This window comes from Genypterus blacodes, unplaced genomic scaffold (assembly GCF_046128005.1).
Source record: "Genypterus blacodes isolate CSIRO-AG114 ecotype Tasmania unplaced genomic scaffold, CSIRO-AGI_Gbla_v1 ptg000062l_1, whole genome shotgun sequence".
In the NCBI taxonomy this organism is placed as follows: Eukaryota; Metazoa; Chordata; class Actinopteri; order Ophidiiformes; family Ophidiidae; genus Genypterus; species Genypterus blacodes.
In genome coordinates, this window is record NW_027466874.1 from 1,330,001 (window position 1) to 1,346,486 (window position 16,486).

General features: G+C 44.1%; 1 protein-coding gene across 1 annotated transcript in view; it reads right to left on the reverse strand.

Annotated features, from left to right (window-relative positions):
• LOC143003694 (regulator of G-protein signaling 8-like) overlaps window positions 1–16 on the reverse strand; it is a 5,227-nt gene extending 5,211 nt beyond the window's left edge. Inside the window, exon 1 of the mRNA XM_076154481.1 lies at window positions 1–16. This exon is cut by the window's left edge and continues 85 nt beyond it. Within this exon, the coding sequence (XP_076010596.1) occupies window positions 1–16 (16 nt within the window).
• Window positions 17–16,486: the final 16,470 nt, after the last annotated feature.

Genomic DNA, 16,486 nt, shown 5'->3' on the forward strand with positions numbered 1-16,486 from the left:
CTAGTCTGGTCTTCATGATGCTGATCCTGTACACACAAACACACAAGCACTCACTTTGATTCAATTCATTATCTTATACTATATATACAAATACACTCCATGTTATATACCACAGGTGATCTGAGAATATAACTTCATTTACTACAGCCCACTTTGAGGACCACTGCTGTAAAAAAGTCCCAATGTTTTGGGATTAAAGTAATAGCTAGTTAATAAAATCAAAGTGTTGAAGTACAGATTCAGCTAGAATGGCTGGCCTGGATGGATCTAACAGATGGAGTCCCTCCCCCTCCCCCTTCCCTCCCAGGAGCTGTCAGGGAGCTCGACTGTCTGTCACTAATTTGTACATCTTATTTGAAACAAAGCCTAAAGCCCAAAGTTACTGGGAATTTTAGTGAAACAAATCAATCGAATAACTTGATGGAAAGGAAACAGCCAGGTGAAGGTCGTCCAGCTGAGCCGGAGAACAGGTGCTGCTCCATAAGCAAGGAGCCGCTGCGGTCCAGCTCTGACTCACTCCTGACTGTCCTGCTACCTGAGCAGCTCCCTGATTGGTCGGCTGGCCTCAGTGGTGGGATTAGCTGTGACATAATGACAGTAAACCATCTCACCTGCGCAACACGTGACACCGCCACCACAGCAGATGTCCGTGTTTAGTCTGTGGCTGCTGGGGCTTTAATCACCTGTTTCCGTATTTTACTCAATGTGACTGCCTGTGTGGTGGTAAATACCTTGTAGGCTCGTGATCGGTACCCGTGCTGCTGTCGGATGCTATGACTGTTAAAAAAACAGGGATGTCGGGTCATGTGCCCCTCGTGCATCGCCACTCTCCTCGTGCATCTCCACTGCACCCATTCACAATAACTATCCTTACTTTCATCCTCTGATAGATAGAGAAAGTCTTTACATTTAATGGACCTGAACCGTTAACGTGATGTAGACCAGAACATAACATGATGCCATTCTGCAGCCGAAATGGCAAATAATATGTTATAGCTTCTCACTGAAATCTGTTTTTGTATGGATTTGTAAAATTGACTCAATTTGGTAAAGTAACTAAGGTGGTTGGGAAAGATGTTGAATAAGACATGAGATGTGTTATCATGAATGTTTGGGTGAGAGAGATTCTGGACTGCAGGGAAGGACTGAAAGGTTATTTGTTCTTTGTTGGTGTTCATTCTTATTACGTCTGTCTCTCATGCTCTCTCTCTATGTATGTGTATATGCTAAACATGGTCACATAAGCTGTGGCGCTCTTACAAGAGGGCCGAGCCATAAGTGGCCAAGCAGCGAGGGCGGGTGGAGGGGGGCGGGGGGTTGATTTGACCTAAATGAAAAAGTATGTAAGACTTGCATTCATCAGTCCATATATGGCGTCTGTCCATTAACCTCAGCAGCCCCCTGTTGCATCAGTATTCCGTTTTCACTCTTGGGAACATGTGCAACAACCACGATGCTGAAGTGGATTGTTTTGATGTTTGGTCCTTGAATTGGGAACATTGAACCAAATGCTGTTTTTCTGTTTCACCTCACTTTGCTTAAATTAATAGACTTCATTCTTAACATGAAAACCAAGGCTCTTTAAATTGTGGCTTGTGTTCTCTGTCTGCTTGTGTTCTGTGATGCACGTGTGTGTGTGTGTGTGGGTGTGTGTGTGTGTGTGTGTGTGTGTGTGTGTGTGTGTGTGTGCATGTAAATTACTGAAGGGAACTAATGTATCAGAGCTCTGGTACATTTGAATAAAAACTGCATGTCTGAAAACTGCTTGGATGATTTTACTCAATAAGGCTTTTATAGTCCATCAAGAACCCAAACCTTGATACGGAACATCACTCTAAGTAAAGACGCGTCTTGTTTGTCTTTTGTGCTTTCACATGAAGTTCGACATTTATTCATAAAATTATAGCCGTTACAGAGCAGAGTGCTGTTCACACACAGGGGCGCTCGCTCCTCTGCGTTCATGCTCATTGGGAGGGACTTTTTCTGGGTATGGGGCAGTAACTACCGCCCCCCTTGCCTGTCCCTTCTGTATGGCCAGTGCTGCAGCAGTGCAGGGTTAAATCAGGCAACCCAGAAGTCCTTTTTATAATCTGTTTTTGAATCGTTTCTGCGTCGGGCATAAGTGGTTTTAATAAAAGAAACAAGATTGAACGCCTGAAGCCTCACACACAAACATCTTCTCCAGGCTTCAATCTCCAGTACGTGATTGCAATAGGTTTTGCAAATGGATCAACAGGATGTTACTGAACTGAACTGGACCTGTTCTATTCGAGAAACGTTGTGGTCTTTAACCTAATTTAGCTTTTGTGCTACATTTATACCAAAAGGCTGGTTAGACAGGATAACCATCAGATCTACACTCATATTATATATCTGAGCTTCTGTAAATCCAGAGCTGAGGTCACGTCTTTGTGACCCGTGTTGCTCCTGGATTTGCTCAATGAGCCTGCGTGAGACGTACTTTGTCCTTTTTACAGAACTTCTCGCATCTAATTAGAAGCTCATTTGGTCTTTGATTTGTTGCTTTTTTTTGCTTTCAACACCAAACCACACAATTTTGAGTCCTCCTCCCAGTTTGTTAAAGCTGCTAACGTCCTCAAATGAAAGCAGAATTGAATCTCTCCTCCATCCATGGCTTGTGTAATTGGCTGCTGCCTCAGTAAACCGTAGATGAGAGATTCATTTGGTGCAGATTTAGTCTGAGCACAGTTTGAGCTGTGAGCTTCACATAAACACACCAGACTATACTGAAATAGACACATGTGCGGCTGAATATTTGCACTAAGTTCTCTGCAGCTTCAATCCAAATGTGTATAAGTATGTTCTTGACATGAGTTCACACGTTATTCTGTTGGGCTTGAGTATAAAGAGGCTTGTAGATAAGTTGGTCTGTGCCATAAAATACCGTTTACAAGATTAAAAACCTTCTCCTCCCTCTGTCACACTTTGTCTCGCCCTCCTCGTTTTTTGATAAATGTCCCCGAGCTGCATTTTTCTCGTCTGTGCTATGGTGCAGCCACGTGTCTCCGCCGAGCTATTTATAAAAATCCCTGACAAATCCATGTAGTCAGGAGGAAGCGGTGCATGTTCTATTCAGCCGAGCAGCGAGGCCGGCTCCTGGAGGAACCAGCTGCTAAAAACGGCAACCGCACTCCACATGTCTCGCATATACAGAAGGACGCCTCATGAATTTAAAAGTGCAGGTAACATCTGCTAGACCTCCTTTACCGGAGAGGCCTGCCAGGGAGCCGGATTAACAAGTGCAAATCTAGACCGTGGAAGCTCTGTGTGTGTGTGTGTGTGTGCGTGTGTGTGTGTGTGAACATCTTTGATGTTACCTAACTTGGTGCATTGCAGCTTTTTGACTTTCCCACCATGGCCTCATTTCTGTGTGCTGACAGGAGCGGCGTCTAAAATTAGCTGACATGCTGCTAAGTGATTATGAAAGAGGTTTTCCATGCTAATGAGCGGAGGAGATTGATGCACACGGAGCAAATCAAACATCCGATTAGAAATGCAAAGTTTAGTGCTTTTCCTCATTTCAGCCTCCTTCCAGTATCAGCAGAAATGTCCCTCCTTGATGTATTGTGCCACGTTGGAGTGATGTGATCTATACAGGAACCTGATCAGGGGATTGTACGGATCAATGGCCTGCAGCTGCAAAAACACTGCACTGCAAAAATGCAGGTTAAACTTCACCCAGCATGCACTGTGCCCCAAGAAGAACCAGCTGGAACCTCTCCAGCTACAAGCTACTGAGATATATGATTTAATGTAGATCAGCTGCAGCCAAGCTACTCTCATGAAAGTAGCTAGCTACATTGAAGCTACTTCGAGGGGCAATGTTACATATTGCTTTGCTCCCGTGCAAAATAAACTTTAGAGTAACATGAAATGACATGAAAAAAATAACATGTCACGGTGACAAATGTGTTTGTATAAACTACATTTCCCATAAGTCACTGCTGGACAGATCAGAGATGCAGAGCTGCGAACACACTTTGAACCGCCATCACATATTCTTGTTTGGTTGTGAACAGCAGCAGCTCGCACGGCGGTGCTGCATGAGTCTGTGCATTCTATGGCACTGTAACATACAGCAATATGACATTTAGGGTGTGTGTGTGTGTATGTGTGTGCTAGGGGTGTTACTCTGTTTGATGGGGTGTACTTGTGAAGTGCTGCATATGTGTGTGTGTGTGTGTGGTCGAGAACTTGCTGGTAATGACGCAGATGGATTCTTACTGCTCAGAAACATACATGGGATGGTTGCTATAGCAATAAGTCATAAAGAGCAGAAACGTATGGCATCGGATGAAAATACTGATTGTTCTAAATATGAACACTGGAAATCTGCCAACAGTTATGCAACAAAAATGGAACAGATGTTGACAATTTTCGGATTGACCTCATTGTTATTTAAGAAGCTCTGTGGTTGCCAAGGTGATCCAGACCGACGGAACAGATTTCACTTTTCCTCTCATCGCCACCGATTTGTCACCTTTGGGACTGGGGCAGCGTCCATGTGTGCATTCATGTGTTCATCCATGTGTGCGTGTGTGTGTCATGCCTGTGAGCGGAAGCATGACTACCCATAGAAGTGTGTATGTGTGTGTGTGAGGCCATCTGATGTGCCTCAACCATCAACAGGAACAAAGCAGACCGGCCTTGGCTGAGTTTGAGTATATTTCTGTTCTCGCCTTCGTCTGTTGCACTCTGAGAAGCTTCAAGTTACCCTCTGACCTTCTGCTCCGACCCAGAAACCATGATTGGCATCACGCTAATCGGAGTCTCTTTGTTTGTGTCTCTTTGCTTCTCTTGCAGGAGCTCAAAACACTATTCATTTGTTTGGCATGAATCGTAAACAGGTCCGAACGATCCGTCAGATGCCTGGGTAGACCAGGCCTGATGAGCTACGTCAGGTGTGTTCCACTGTAGATGGAGGTTTGAAGTCTTGTTTAGATTACAAAGGCTATGCACAATAAAACCCCAAACAATTTTCTCGCAGTATGAGATTGTTATTTATCTAATTTACAGCACAGCCAGTAGTTATTGGGAGTATTCAGCGACATCATAAAGCTCTGCCTCACTCCTCAGACTCTACATCAGCGTGACTGTAACTTTCAGACGGTCCCTTACAGTTCTCCTATCAACCAGTTTTCACTTCCAAATGGTCCAATAGTGAGACAGTGTAGAATCCCTTTGAATCACATTATGTTTGCCCAAAGTCCCCTTTCATCTCTCTCTAGGGACAACCAATCAAAGCTGTGGCTCATTTGTATCTCTTCACTCCCACCCAATCACAGCTTGTTTTGGAAAATGCAAAAGCAACAAACCTCACAAATCGAAGGGAACGATACAAAATATGAATATAAAGCAAAATATGAGACCTTTGGACATTAATGTGAGCTGAATAATGACATCATACTCTTTCATCTAGCACTAATAGCCAGTACCTCAATAAATGTGTCTTATATTTTAATGACACTCTTGAGAGCTGTGTGTGTGTGTGTGTTCCTTTCTGCAGGCTGACAGGTTAGCTCAGGTTAAAGAACACAACAGTCTGATTCCATTTCCAACATCTGCGTTCTCCTCACAGAGTCTGGTGTACATTTAGATGAATCCTTGCCTCCATTAATTCTATATCATCTTAATCTGTGTTCTGTTGAAAAGCCTCACAAGTTTATAATTGAATCATCAAATGAATAGAAATGTGTGGTTGGGCTATGATAGGAACGCTGTGTGTTATCTTATTTGACAAAGGTCGTCCAGCCGCTCGACAGATACCAACATGTGTATGATTTGATCCCCTTTCCCCTTAGGTACATTGGATTGACATGCCTCTGCCACCAGTGGGTGCTCTGCTATTTACCCCATCTTGATTAGCTGCTATGACATCAGAGGGTAATGTGCAACTCAATCTACCTACTACAGCCACTTGCACGACGGCCAGTTCCTATTTCAAACGATGGTATACATTCATATTTAGAAAGAACTGTTGCAGCTGTACGTGTTAACAATCAGCTGATTCACTCATACGGCCCTGGAAGCTTCAACATGGCCGCTCTGACATCCCTGTGATCCCTGCCAGTCTGGGTCTCTGTGCCGTAACAAGTCAAGAATCGACCGCACTTGAAGTCGTTATCGCCGGTCAGCGGCTGCAGGCGTCACAGGAAGGTCAGCCCAGGTTCTCCAGCGCTGCCCTCTGTATTTGGCTCACGGCGTGCCAGGCTACACTTGAGTGAACGTGTGTGTCACTGGCTGGACAGAGCTATTAAAAGCACGAACATGCCAGCGGTGCTCAGGATGATAAGGGCGCCGCTGACTCATGTTAGCCGCTGGAAATATTCTGCCGGCTGGTAAAATTAGAGCTCGTCACTTATAGGAGGCAGAAACAAATGGTGACAGGAAGCGAGCGGATGCCCTCGTTTCCTGCTTTGGCCGTGCACATCCTCAAGATTTAATTTTTACGCCTTCGCAAGATGCACAACAAAATATGTGAAATGCTCATCTTCTTATATTAGTTTTCACTTTTTCAAGACGCAGTGGTGCCGACTTCCTGCTTTGGCGCTGAATGTTGGTCCTGGATATGAATTGTAAGTGGCAGAGCTTTTCGAAATTTGCATTATTCGTCATTATTTGGACGTTGTCATAGTTTCTTGGGGGTTTTGTGTCTGCAGCTCAGGTTAATACACTTTGTAGTTTGGGCGCTCTTTCTGTATGACCACAAGAATATAAGAGAAGGGAATAGAGATTCATACAACACACAGAACTGATTTATCACTGATATTAAAAAGAAAACTGCAGGCAGAAGGACGAGGTAATTGTGATGCCTGTTATTGTGATTTATCACCGTGACGACTCCACAGCAGCAGTATTGTATAAATATTAGATTATATATCTCAAACATCTTCTCACTCTCCCCTCTCTCCAAATAGTTTTCCGATATTTCATGACTGAACACTATCCTGCGTTACGTAAATCAGCCGATCATAAACTTCTGACATATTGATTTTACCCGTCTGTCATGATTCATGGAAGTCTTAAATTAATTCATTGTTTTCCTGATCTGTCAACTGCAGCATTTCATTAATATGTCCTCAGTTAATCAGACAGGATGTGAAGAGACACTTTGTGTGCGCTGCTGCTTTCCATGCATGTATAGTGGCGTCATTAAAGCACTCAGCAGCTCATCCTCATTAGTGGCGCTTCAGGAAAATTTACAGCACGAATGTTGATAGATACCATGGAAACTGATCATCATCAATTTTATGTCTCTGTCAGCCATTTTTGCAGTGGGTTTGACTGGAAGTATGTTTACAAATTGGTTCGAAAATTGTATCATTGGCACTTAATGACCTGACATCAAGTTCTAATGAAGATACACAAAGCTGCCATGTTGCTTTTTATTATTTATTACACATTCTCAATAAATGCAGCAGATTAGCACCAGTAGCTCAGGAACATCACCACTTATGAGGCTGACTGTGCCAGAGCGGCTCAGTGCTTTGGTCTTTTTTAGCTTCGGATGCTCAGCTGTTGTCACGGCGCATGTCTGTTATCATGGATTCTGCCCTTAACCATTTATGTAATCAAATTGTTCCAGGGATTTATTTTGCAGTTGCAGAAAGCGTGGACTCTGCACGTCTGCACACTGTGACGCCGCACCAAGAATAAATCATCCTCCAATCCATTTGTAACTGCATTACGAATGTACACATGTCGGATGGCGGGCAGTGCCTTGTTTGCCAAAGTTCAGCCCGACAAAACAAATACCATCAACGAAAGAAGGAAGAAGAGGCCAATAAATAAAACCCTAGGGACTTTGGTCAAACATCACAGGTGGCACTTGTGTGGTCCCCCTACTCCATCTTTGATACCTCTGAGGAGTGACATTTACTGGCCTGAGAAGCCCTCAGAGGGATCAACTGCAAGGGGGTGGGGAGGGGGAGGGGGAGGGCGGGGGGGAGGGAGGGAGGGAGGGGAAGTGAGGGTGTGAACAGATTTTTAATTGTGCTCTTCGGAAAATGTTACTGAACGCATGCACCAGTCAGCACGGATAGCCTCAGAAACCTGCATGGTCAGCCACACTAACACCATAAACTAAGGAGCACACAACACACACCCCAATACGCTCGTCTTATAGCCGCATTACTGTTTTCAAGATGAGACGTGCACACTTCAATATGCAGCCGCCCTCCGTTCACAGCTGCAGAAAAGAATCATTAACAGCATCAAAGCAGCCACATACAGCCAGAGCTCCGTGTCCACAGCAGCATTACATAACATTCTGCTAACAGATGAATATGGATCCTTTACCTTGAGTCTGGTGTGTGCGAGAGCCAGTGGACTCTTTCTCCCCTTCTTAATCCCTTCTTAATACAACTGCCTATCCCTAATGTGGCAGGATGAAGACGCCGTGCAGCCAGAGCTTGCGTGAATTTGTATGTATCTGAAGATATCTAGTGTTTCTGATGCCGGCGAGTGGGAGCCACACACGGCATGCTCATTGGTGTGAAATAGTGTGTGTGTGTGTGGGGGGGGGGGGGGGGGGGGGGAGAAGCTGAGACGGATGGAGTGAGAGGCAGAGGGGGTGGAATCACATGGAAGAAGGAGGGGATGAGAGCTTTGTTTGCACAGGGAAATCTCCAAGGATGAGCTGAGAGCATCTGTGAAGTGGTGAAGTTGTTCCATCATGGAGCTCCGGCTGAGGCGATGGGGACGTAAATGTGTGCTGCATGAGCGGAGCCGGGGGGGGGGGGGGGGGATGCTGAGGCTGATTGAGCTGCTGATTAGACTTGATTTCTGGGGAGAGATACAAATTCAGCAAAAGCTAAAAATGCACAATTTCAGAATACTAACACTAATTCTAATTGTCCACAAATTATAAGAGGGATGGAAGATGAAGAGATAAATACAAATACAGGTCCTGTTTTACTGGGCACGAGGAGTATTTGATACGTTATAAAAACGTATACATACATGTGAATCTTCTTCAGTAATTTAACTTTTCATGAATTTGTCTTTTATTTTAGAATAAAACTTGTATGAAGACAGATCATATTTTACAAAATTCTTGGTTCTACTTCTTTTTTTTAAAGAATGAAAATGTTTTATTTAAGATATAAAAAAAAAAAAGTGGAATATAGAAAATTGTCAAATCTAACAGAATGTCTCCCAAAACCAGATGTGGGATGATTGAGAAAAAAAAGAGAAAGATAAATAAAGTCTACCAAAAATAAATACATTTTTTCAAAATACGAGTTTTAGGATGTAATTACACACACATGTGACTGCGTTAAGATGCATCAGAAAGCAGTGAAAGGTTTAATTTGTCTCACTTCACAAACTAATAAATTAACTAATGTCCCGTCAGGCAGGAAGAGCTGTACATCAAAGGTCACCGGTCCTGCATCATAACCTCGTGTTTCTTTTCATAGGGCTCACGTGTAATCGTGTACACAACGTGCAAACATATGGAGAAGATTTATTTGTAAAGCAATCTGAAGAGGGAGACGTAACAGTGAGATGAGGAGGAGGAGGAGGAGAGTGGGGAGGAGGAGGAGCCCAGATAAGTCTTACTGCTGAAGAGACAACCGACTGTTACATAAAGACAGACACACACACTCCCACACACACGCACACACACACACACACACCACCATGCAGAGGAACTGCCTACACACACAGACGTTAATCCGCCCTGCTGTCTGCACCCCACCTCTCTATTTTAAGCCGTTTTACAATAAAATGTTAAAAGCGGCGTCGGCTTTCAGTTTTCGCTCATTATCCTAAAGATAATGAATAATTCATGAGGTTATGCGTCAGATGGAAGCTAAACATAACCCCGTGTACAGTGTGCATATATGTGCATACATGTGGGATTAACATAGATACTCCAACACACTCTGCCTGCATGTGAGCGCTGTGTGTGCTGCACATGCTGCACATGCGGCACACTGAGGGGAGGATGGACCTTCCTCTTCCTCTTCAGAGGATTAATTAAGGGCAAAGTTGTTACTTATTCGAGTGAAATGTTCGCAAAAAATAATTGATAAATGATACATTGGAACAATAAAGTGGAGCCTCTATGTCTTCTCTTAAGATTTGTTTGAGCAGGAATAACCTCAGTGACGACCTGTGCCTTATACAACCATTCTGACGGGACAGACCAGCTCACCCTTCCTGTATCCAGACATGCCCAGCTCATCCCAGCTTAAAGCAGATCCACACGCTGCACGTGACAAACATAAAACATGATGTCACTGTTTACATTGAAGGACTAAAAGCTTCCTCGTACAATGCAAACGTGGGCCAGAGTCATCGTGAGGTCAGAGAGGTCAGAGTCTGGACGGAGTGAGCTTCGACTCCTTCACTGGTGTCACATCTGGTTCGCTTTCACTAAAATTAGTAATATGAGAACAACTAAAGCCAAACTTTTGAAGATTAAGTGCTATTTGTGCATTTCCGGTTGAGTGTAAACAGACGCAGATGTTCCTTCTGGAGGGCACCTGCTCATTAAGACAAACAAAGAGGGAAACTGTGTTGGTAAGCGCCGCTGGAGATGATGCTCACCGCCTGCTAATGTCAGACAGGAAGCGTGTGCCGTCACTCAAACTCTGCATGGTTCAAAGCACTTTGAGTGTGAGGAAGTCGCTCACAAAGGCTCAGTGAATGAAAACAAGCGCCCACTCCTATGACCTTTGTGACGCCGCAGCTTGAAAGCCATTCAAAGCAGAGCGAAGAGAGCGAGAGAGAGTGTATGGCGCAGGATTCCCAGGCACACGCCGGCTCCGTCTATGTGGATGACTAATCGGAAATCCTCCGCCGGAAGCTGAAGTTTCTGTCTTCTCTCTCTAATGCATCACGTAATTCGGCTCTTAGATTGCCTCGACACGCAGGACGCGGCTAGGCATGTTCAGGGAAGATTTAAGAGGAAGAAATGTGGACTAGGGGTAATTTCCTGCTCGCCATCCATCAATCCAGCCGCATTGAAAAAAGGATCTTCATCAAGCCGAGCACATGCTGGTCACGTACGCCATTAAACTCGTTAGGATTTCAGAATAATTCCTTCCAAAATGTGACATCATTGTAACAAATATTCTTCTTCTCCTCTCAGGCCTGCTGTGGTTTCTGCTGATTCTGATCAAACCCTATTGTAAGCCTGATGTCACATTCACGCTTCTCGCTCATTCACTCCACAGCGGCAAATCAGTTCCAAACATGGAGCTGCCATGACAAAACAAACATGGCAACACAGACTGCAGCACGTGGCCCAGAGTGCATCTGTTCAGGGCTCAAACTTGTTGCTCCTGTGGCTCCAATCGTTTCGACTCAACCGAGTGAACGTAAAAGCTTCATTTAGGCATATAATCAGAATGATTGCTACATATTCTGCTCCTCAGAAGAATGACAACATGTGAATATGAGCCCGGTGGACAAGAGGAGAATGAATGTGTTTACCATCTTTCAGTTAATGTCCAAATGATACACAATGTACAGACGCTGCTCACGACTCCACTGTTATTTTACACATTATGACTGGCTACTCGTATTGATCTGATTATAAAACCTGAAGCGAGCCTGTGAGCTCAGATTCAGGTCAGGTTCCTCCCCTGCATGTGCTCCACAGGTGACACCAGTAGATCATCTGTCAGCGGTAAATGGCGTGGGTTTTTTCAGGAAATAGGTGTAACCCTAGAAATAGCATGAATAGTGTGTATTACACTATACACACACACACACACGCATACACACCACCACGTGTTGCAACCACCGTTGATATAATGAGATGTTTATGCCTTTTGGACGCAATGAAACATTTTAAATGCACAACACGTGTTTTGTTCACACACACACACACCCACAATTTCATGTGACTCTTTCATTCACGTGCATGCGTCATGTGTGTCTCCCTCTTCAGTGGGTTAAATTCCACTGAATATGGTTTCCTCAAGTAAAGCACTGATGAGAGATTTGAGAGTCATTTGAGTCGTCTTCATCTTCACTTAGCAGAAGATGGATTCAAATGAAAACATTCATTCTTATTAAGTGCTATGCTTCAAAACCAAAGAGACGTAAGAAAGGTTTACCTTCAATCATTTAGGTATGTGTGCGTGTCCAGGTAGGCATTGTTTACTTTTGATTCCAAAGCTTACTGACCATTTCTGTTCATTTATTTCAGTTTCAACCCCATTTGTTGAGCTGTCGTCATGCCATCAAACTAAACAAGTTTTACACTCCTCTTAATCTCGCTCTGGTCTTGTAGACTATAAAAGCTTCACCAAACTAATTTCACACAACACAAACTCTTCTCAAAGAAACACTAAAAAACAAGAGTTCAATTTCTTTGTTTGATAGAATAGTTCACGATAATGATAAATGTGTTGTTTTGTGTAGCTGTGGCTTTAGTGGGATGGTGGTTGTGCAGACAGACATGAATGAAGAACGAGATCCAGATGGTGTCTGGTTGGTGATTGAAGGCTTCATGATCAGATGAACAGATGGCCCCAACACTTCCTACAGGAAGCATAGGAGGAGGTGTCCCGGCGCTGACTTGCAACTGGTTTGGCCCGACCCCTCGCTCAGATGAATCACAGATCCGCAGGTCTCCGCTCTTCGCTCTTTGCTCCATGATTCGCTTGTGATTCGCTGTGCTCCCACGTGCGCCTATGTGACATTGAGAAATTGCCACCCGATCGTTGGCGCCGGCCTCTCCCAGAAGGTTACACAATTCCAAGTGGGAACGGATGGAGGGCACGGTGTCATGAGAGGCAAGGGAAGAACCCCCCTACCCCCCGCCGCCACTGATGCATTAGGCAGAATGCGAGAACATGGCGAGAAACACCCACATGCACACTGATGATCAATCAGGAAGGAGAAGCCTGGAGGAGCTTCCTGCCCTCACCACCAGCTGACCCTCAGTGCAGTGCAGTGTGTGCTCCATGATGTGCTGGGGATCCGAACCAAATGGCACAAAACACACAACCAGGCGACCGGACAAGAATACACATCCATGATTCATTCAGAACTCATCCAGAACTCATCATATGCTGCAGCTGTGTTATTGTAGACATGGACGCCTCCTTTTTTCTGAGTTCTATAACTTGTCCGAGTTTGTTTGCATGTGCAGCTTGTGTATACGTTGTTCGATACCTTTAAATCGGTCTGTGTACTGCTCACATACTCTCTCTGTACATTCACACACACACACACACACACACACCCACACACACACACACACACACACACACACATTGTCCAGTGTCTGTGCTGTAATATAGTTACTGGCAGAGTAATGTAATATTCGGCAACAGGTAGCTAATTGCCTCATTCCTTTTTAGAGACAAGAATATCAGTGATTGCGACAGGTCGTGGTGACAGTGATGGAGAAGTTCTTAAAAAGGAAAAGTCCAAACTCCGAACTGGGCCATGGACAAGATTCTGATCCAGATGAAGGCCCTAGTATGAGTGGTGGTAAAAAGAAAGCAAAGACGGTGGGCTCGAGGCAATACAATGAGAGCTATCTTACATTGGGAATTACTTTCACTGGACGACACCGACTCCATTATGCTTGGAGTGTGGCGAGAAGCTTTCCAACAGCGCCACGGTGCCAAGCAAGCTTAAACGCCATCTCCAAACTAAACACCTGTTGTTTCTAAACAAGCCGATGGACTATTTTGTTCCCCTGCGCGAAAACACAGCGAAACAGGCAACTTTTATGAGTAAAACCACAAAAGTAAATGAGAAAGCCCTCAAAGCTAGTTACCTAGTTGTGGAACTCGTAGCGAAATCAACACATTTGCCAAACGTATTGATGACATGTCTATGTTTTGGAGAAGACACGCATCAGTGGGAAATTTGCGTTTCAACTTGATGAGTCTAGGGACATTATTGGTCATTCTCAGCTCTTGGCCAATGTGCGTTTTGTGGATGGAGATACCATTAGAGAAAACTTTCTATTTTGCTAGGCACTGCCAGAGAAAACGACAGGAGCGGAAATTTTTCGGGTCACATTGGAATACCTTGACCAGGGAGGACTTTCGTGGGAAAATTGCATAAGTGTTTGCACTGATGGAGCTGCAGCCATGGTCTGGCGCACCAAAGGCTTCGTTAGCAGAGTTTTTTGCACCGTGAGGCCCTCGTTGCAAAGACTTTAACAGCAGAACTAGTTCCTGTGTTGGATGATGTTGTGGGCGGGAGGCAGTAGATCAGTGTAAGAGGGAGGCAGTAGCTCAGTGGGTAGAGCTTCCGCTTGGGAACCAGAGGGTTGCCGGTTCCCTGCCGAGGTGCCCCTGAGCAAGGCACCCAACCCTCAATTGCTCCCCCCTCTGTAATGGGTGGTAATATAAGATAAATCGTTGGATAAACGCGTCTGCCAAATGATCGTAATGTAATGTGCGCATAGTGAACTTTGTAAAGGCACGACCCTTGAAAAGTTATATATTTGCATCTTTGTGTGAGGAAATGGGAGCAGAGCATACAGCCTTATTGCTCCTTAACACTTAAAGTGTTTCTGACAAAGGAGAGGTCCGATTCCTCAAATCTGTTTTGAAGTGATGAGTGATGTGCAAAGCTGGCATACCTGGCTGATGTATTTCATCATGTGAATGGACTGAACACACAGATGCAAGACCGAAATGAAAACCTGCTTACAAGCACAGATAAAATGAATAGATTCCATTTAAAGGTGCACCTCTGGCAACAACATGTGCAAAGTGCCAACCTTCAGATGTTTCCACTCACAGAGAAACGGCAAGATCACGCTGCTGCACTGTGTGAGGTAACAGGTAAACATTCGTCATTTTATTTCTCTTCAGCCTCCACTGAATGTCTTGACTGGGTTAGGGACACATACAGCTCGGCATCAGTTATTGGAAAGGACACGCCTTTACAGGAGCAGGAGGAACTAACTGAACTGAAACAAGACCCTGGGTTAAAGCTAAGATTTGCTGATCTTCCTTTGGACAGTTTTTGGTTGACTGCTTCCAAGGAGTTTCCCATTCTGGCCAACAAAGCTGTTCTGACATTGCTCCCATTTTCCACAACATATCTGTGTGAGCTGAGCTTTTCCTCCTTTACACATATTAGGAACAGAGGTTTGATTACAGACCTGGAATATTTAGTTGTTTTTTCCAGATGATATAAGTTTTTTCTGACTTCTATGAGTTTGTTTGCATGTGCAGCTTGTGTATACGTTGTTCTATACCTTTAAATCAGCCTGTGTACTGTTTACATACTCTCTCTGTACGTTGCACATTTCCATCCACGTGGCATTGATAATAAATACAAACTGTGAATCTCACACACACACACACACACACACACACACACACACACACACACACACACACACACACACACACACACACACACAAACACAAGGCTTGAAAGTGTTTTTTTTTTGGAGTATATCTTTAGATAGTAAACAATTTGCCACATTGTGCTGAAGTGTTCCATTGCCACGGCAAAACTTCAGCAAGAAGAGCCTCAGTGTTTACTCTTTTAAAGTACACTTAGACCTCAGCCCCCGCCCCTGCCCCCACCCCACCCCATACCCCCCCTTCTGTCACGTCACTGAGTTACATCATTACAGATTCAAACAGAAGCACTCAGAGACAAAGCGAACCTCCAGTCGTCCTCTGATGCTCAGTTTAACACTACTGATGAGACAATGATCAAACTTCTGACGTAACATGGCTCCGACCGTGCGTCACCTTTGACCCCCCCCACCCCTCACCATGAACCCTCACATCAGCCACGTCACAACACACCTCCTTCTATCTCCTCATCATCGCCTGTGTTGGACTCATCCTCTTTACTCTTCCTCTTCCTTTCCTTCTCCTTCCTTATAAATACAGTACTTTCTGTAGAGTTCCCTGTTGTTATGCTTTAATGTATTAGTAAGTGTCTTTGAGTACCCTGAGAAGTGCTGACCAAATAAATATATATTATTTAAGTTATTGATTAAATTATTCTATAAGTTATAAAAATGATTAGAACAATGAAACTCTGACATTTTAATATCAACATTGTTTTATCCTAAAACCAGGGAAAAGCCCATAAGGGAAAGACTCAAGCAAGACATAAAAGACTCAATATCATATATATATATGTACACAGGTGATTAACACAAACAATCGAGTGTGAGTGTGTGTGAAAGATATGTTACTACGTATGTCTGTGTGTTATGTAATGAAGGGAAACGCTCTTATCAGAATGTCATCAAACATGGATGACATCTGCAACGCAAATGTAAACAAACTGCCTCACTGCCGAGAATCACACAAAGGGTTAAAACCTGATATCAAATGATCTGTTTGCCAGATTGTTAATGCACAGATTAACAACTAGAGTCCAAGAGAGGGCACACACACACACACACACACACACACACACACACACACACACACACACAGACACACACTCATTACAGTGAATCTGTTGCTCATCTTGGAATCTTAATTAGTTTAGGGTCACAGTGACG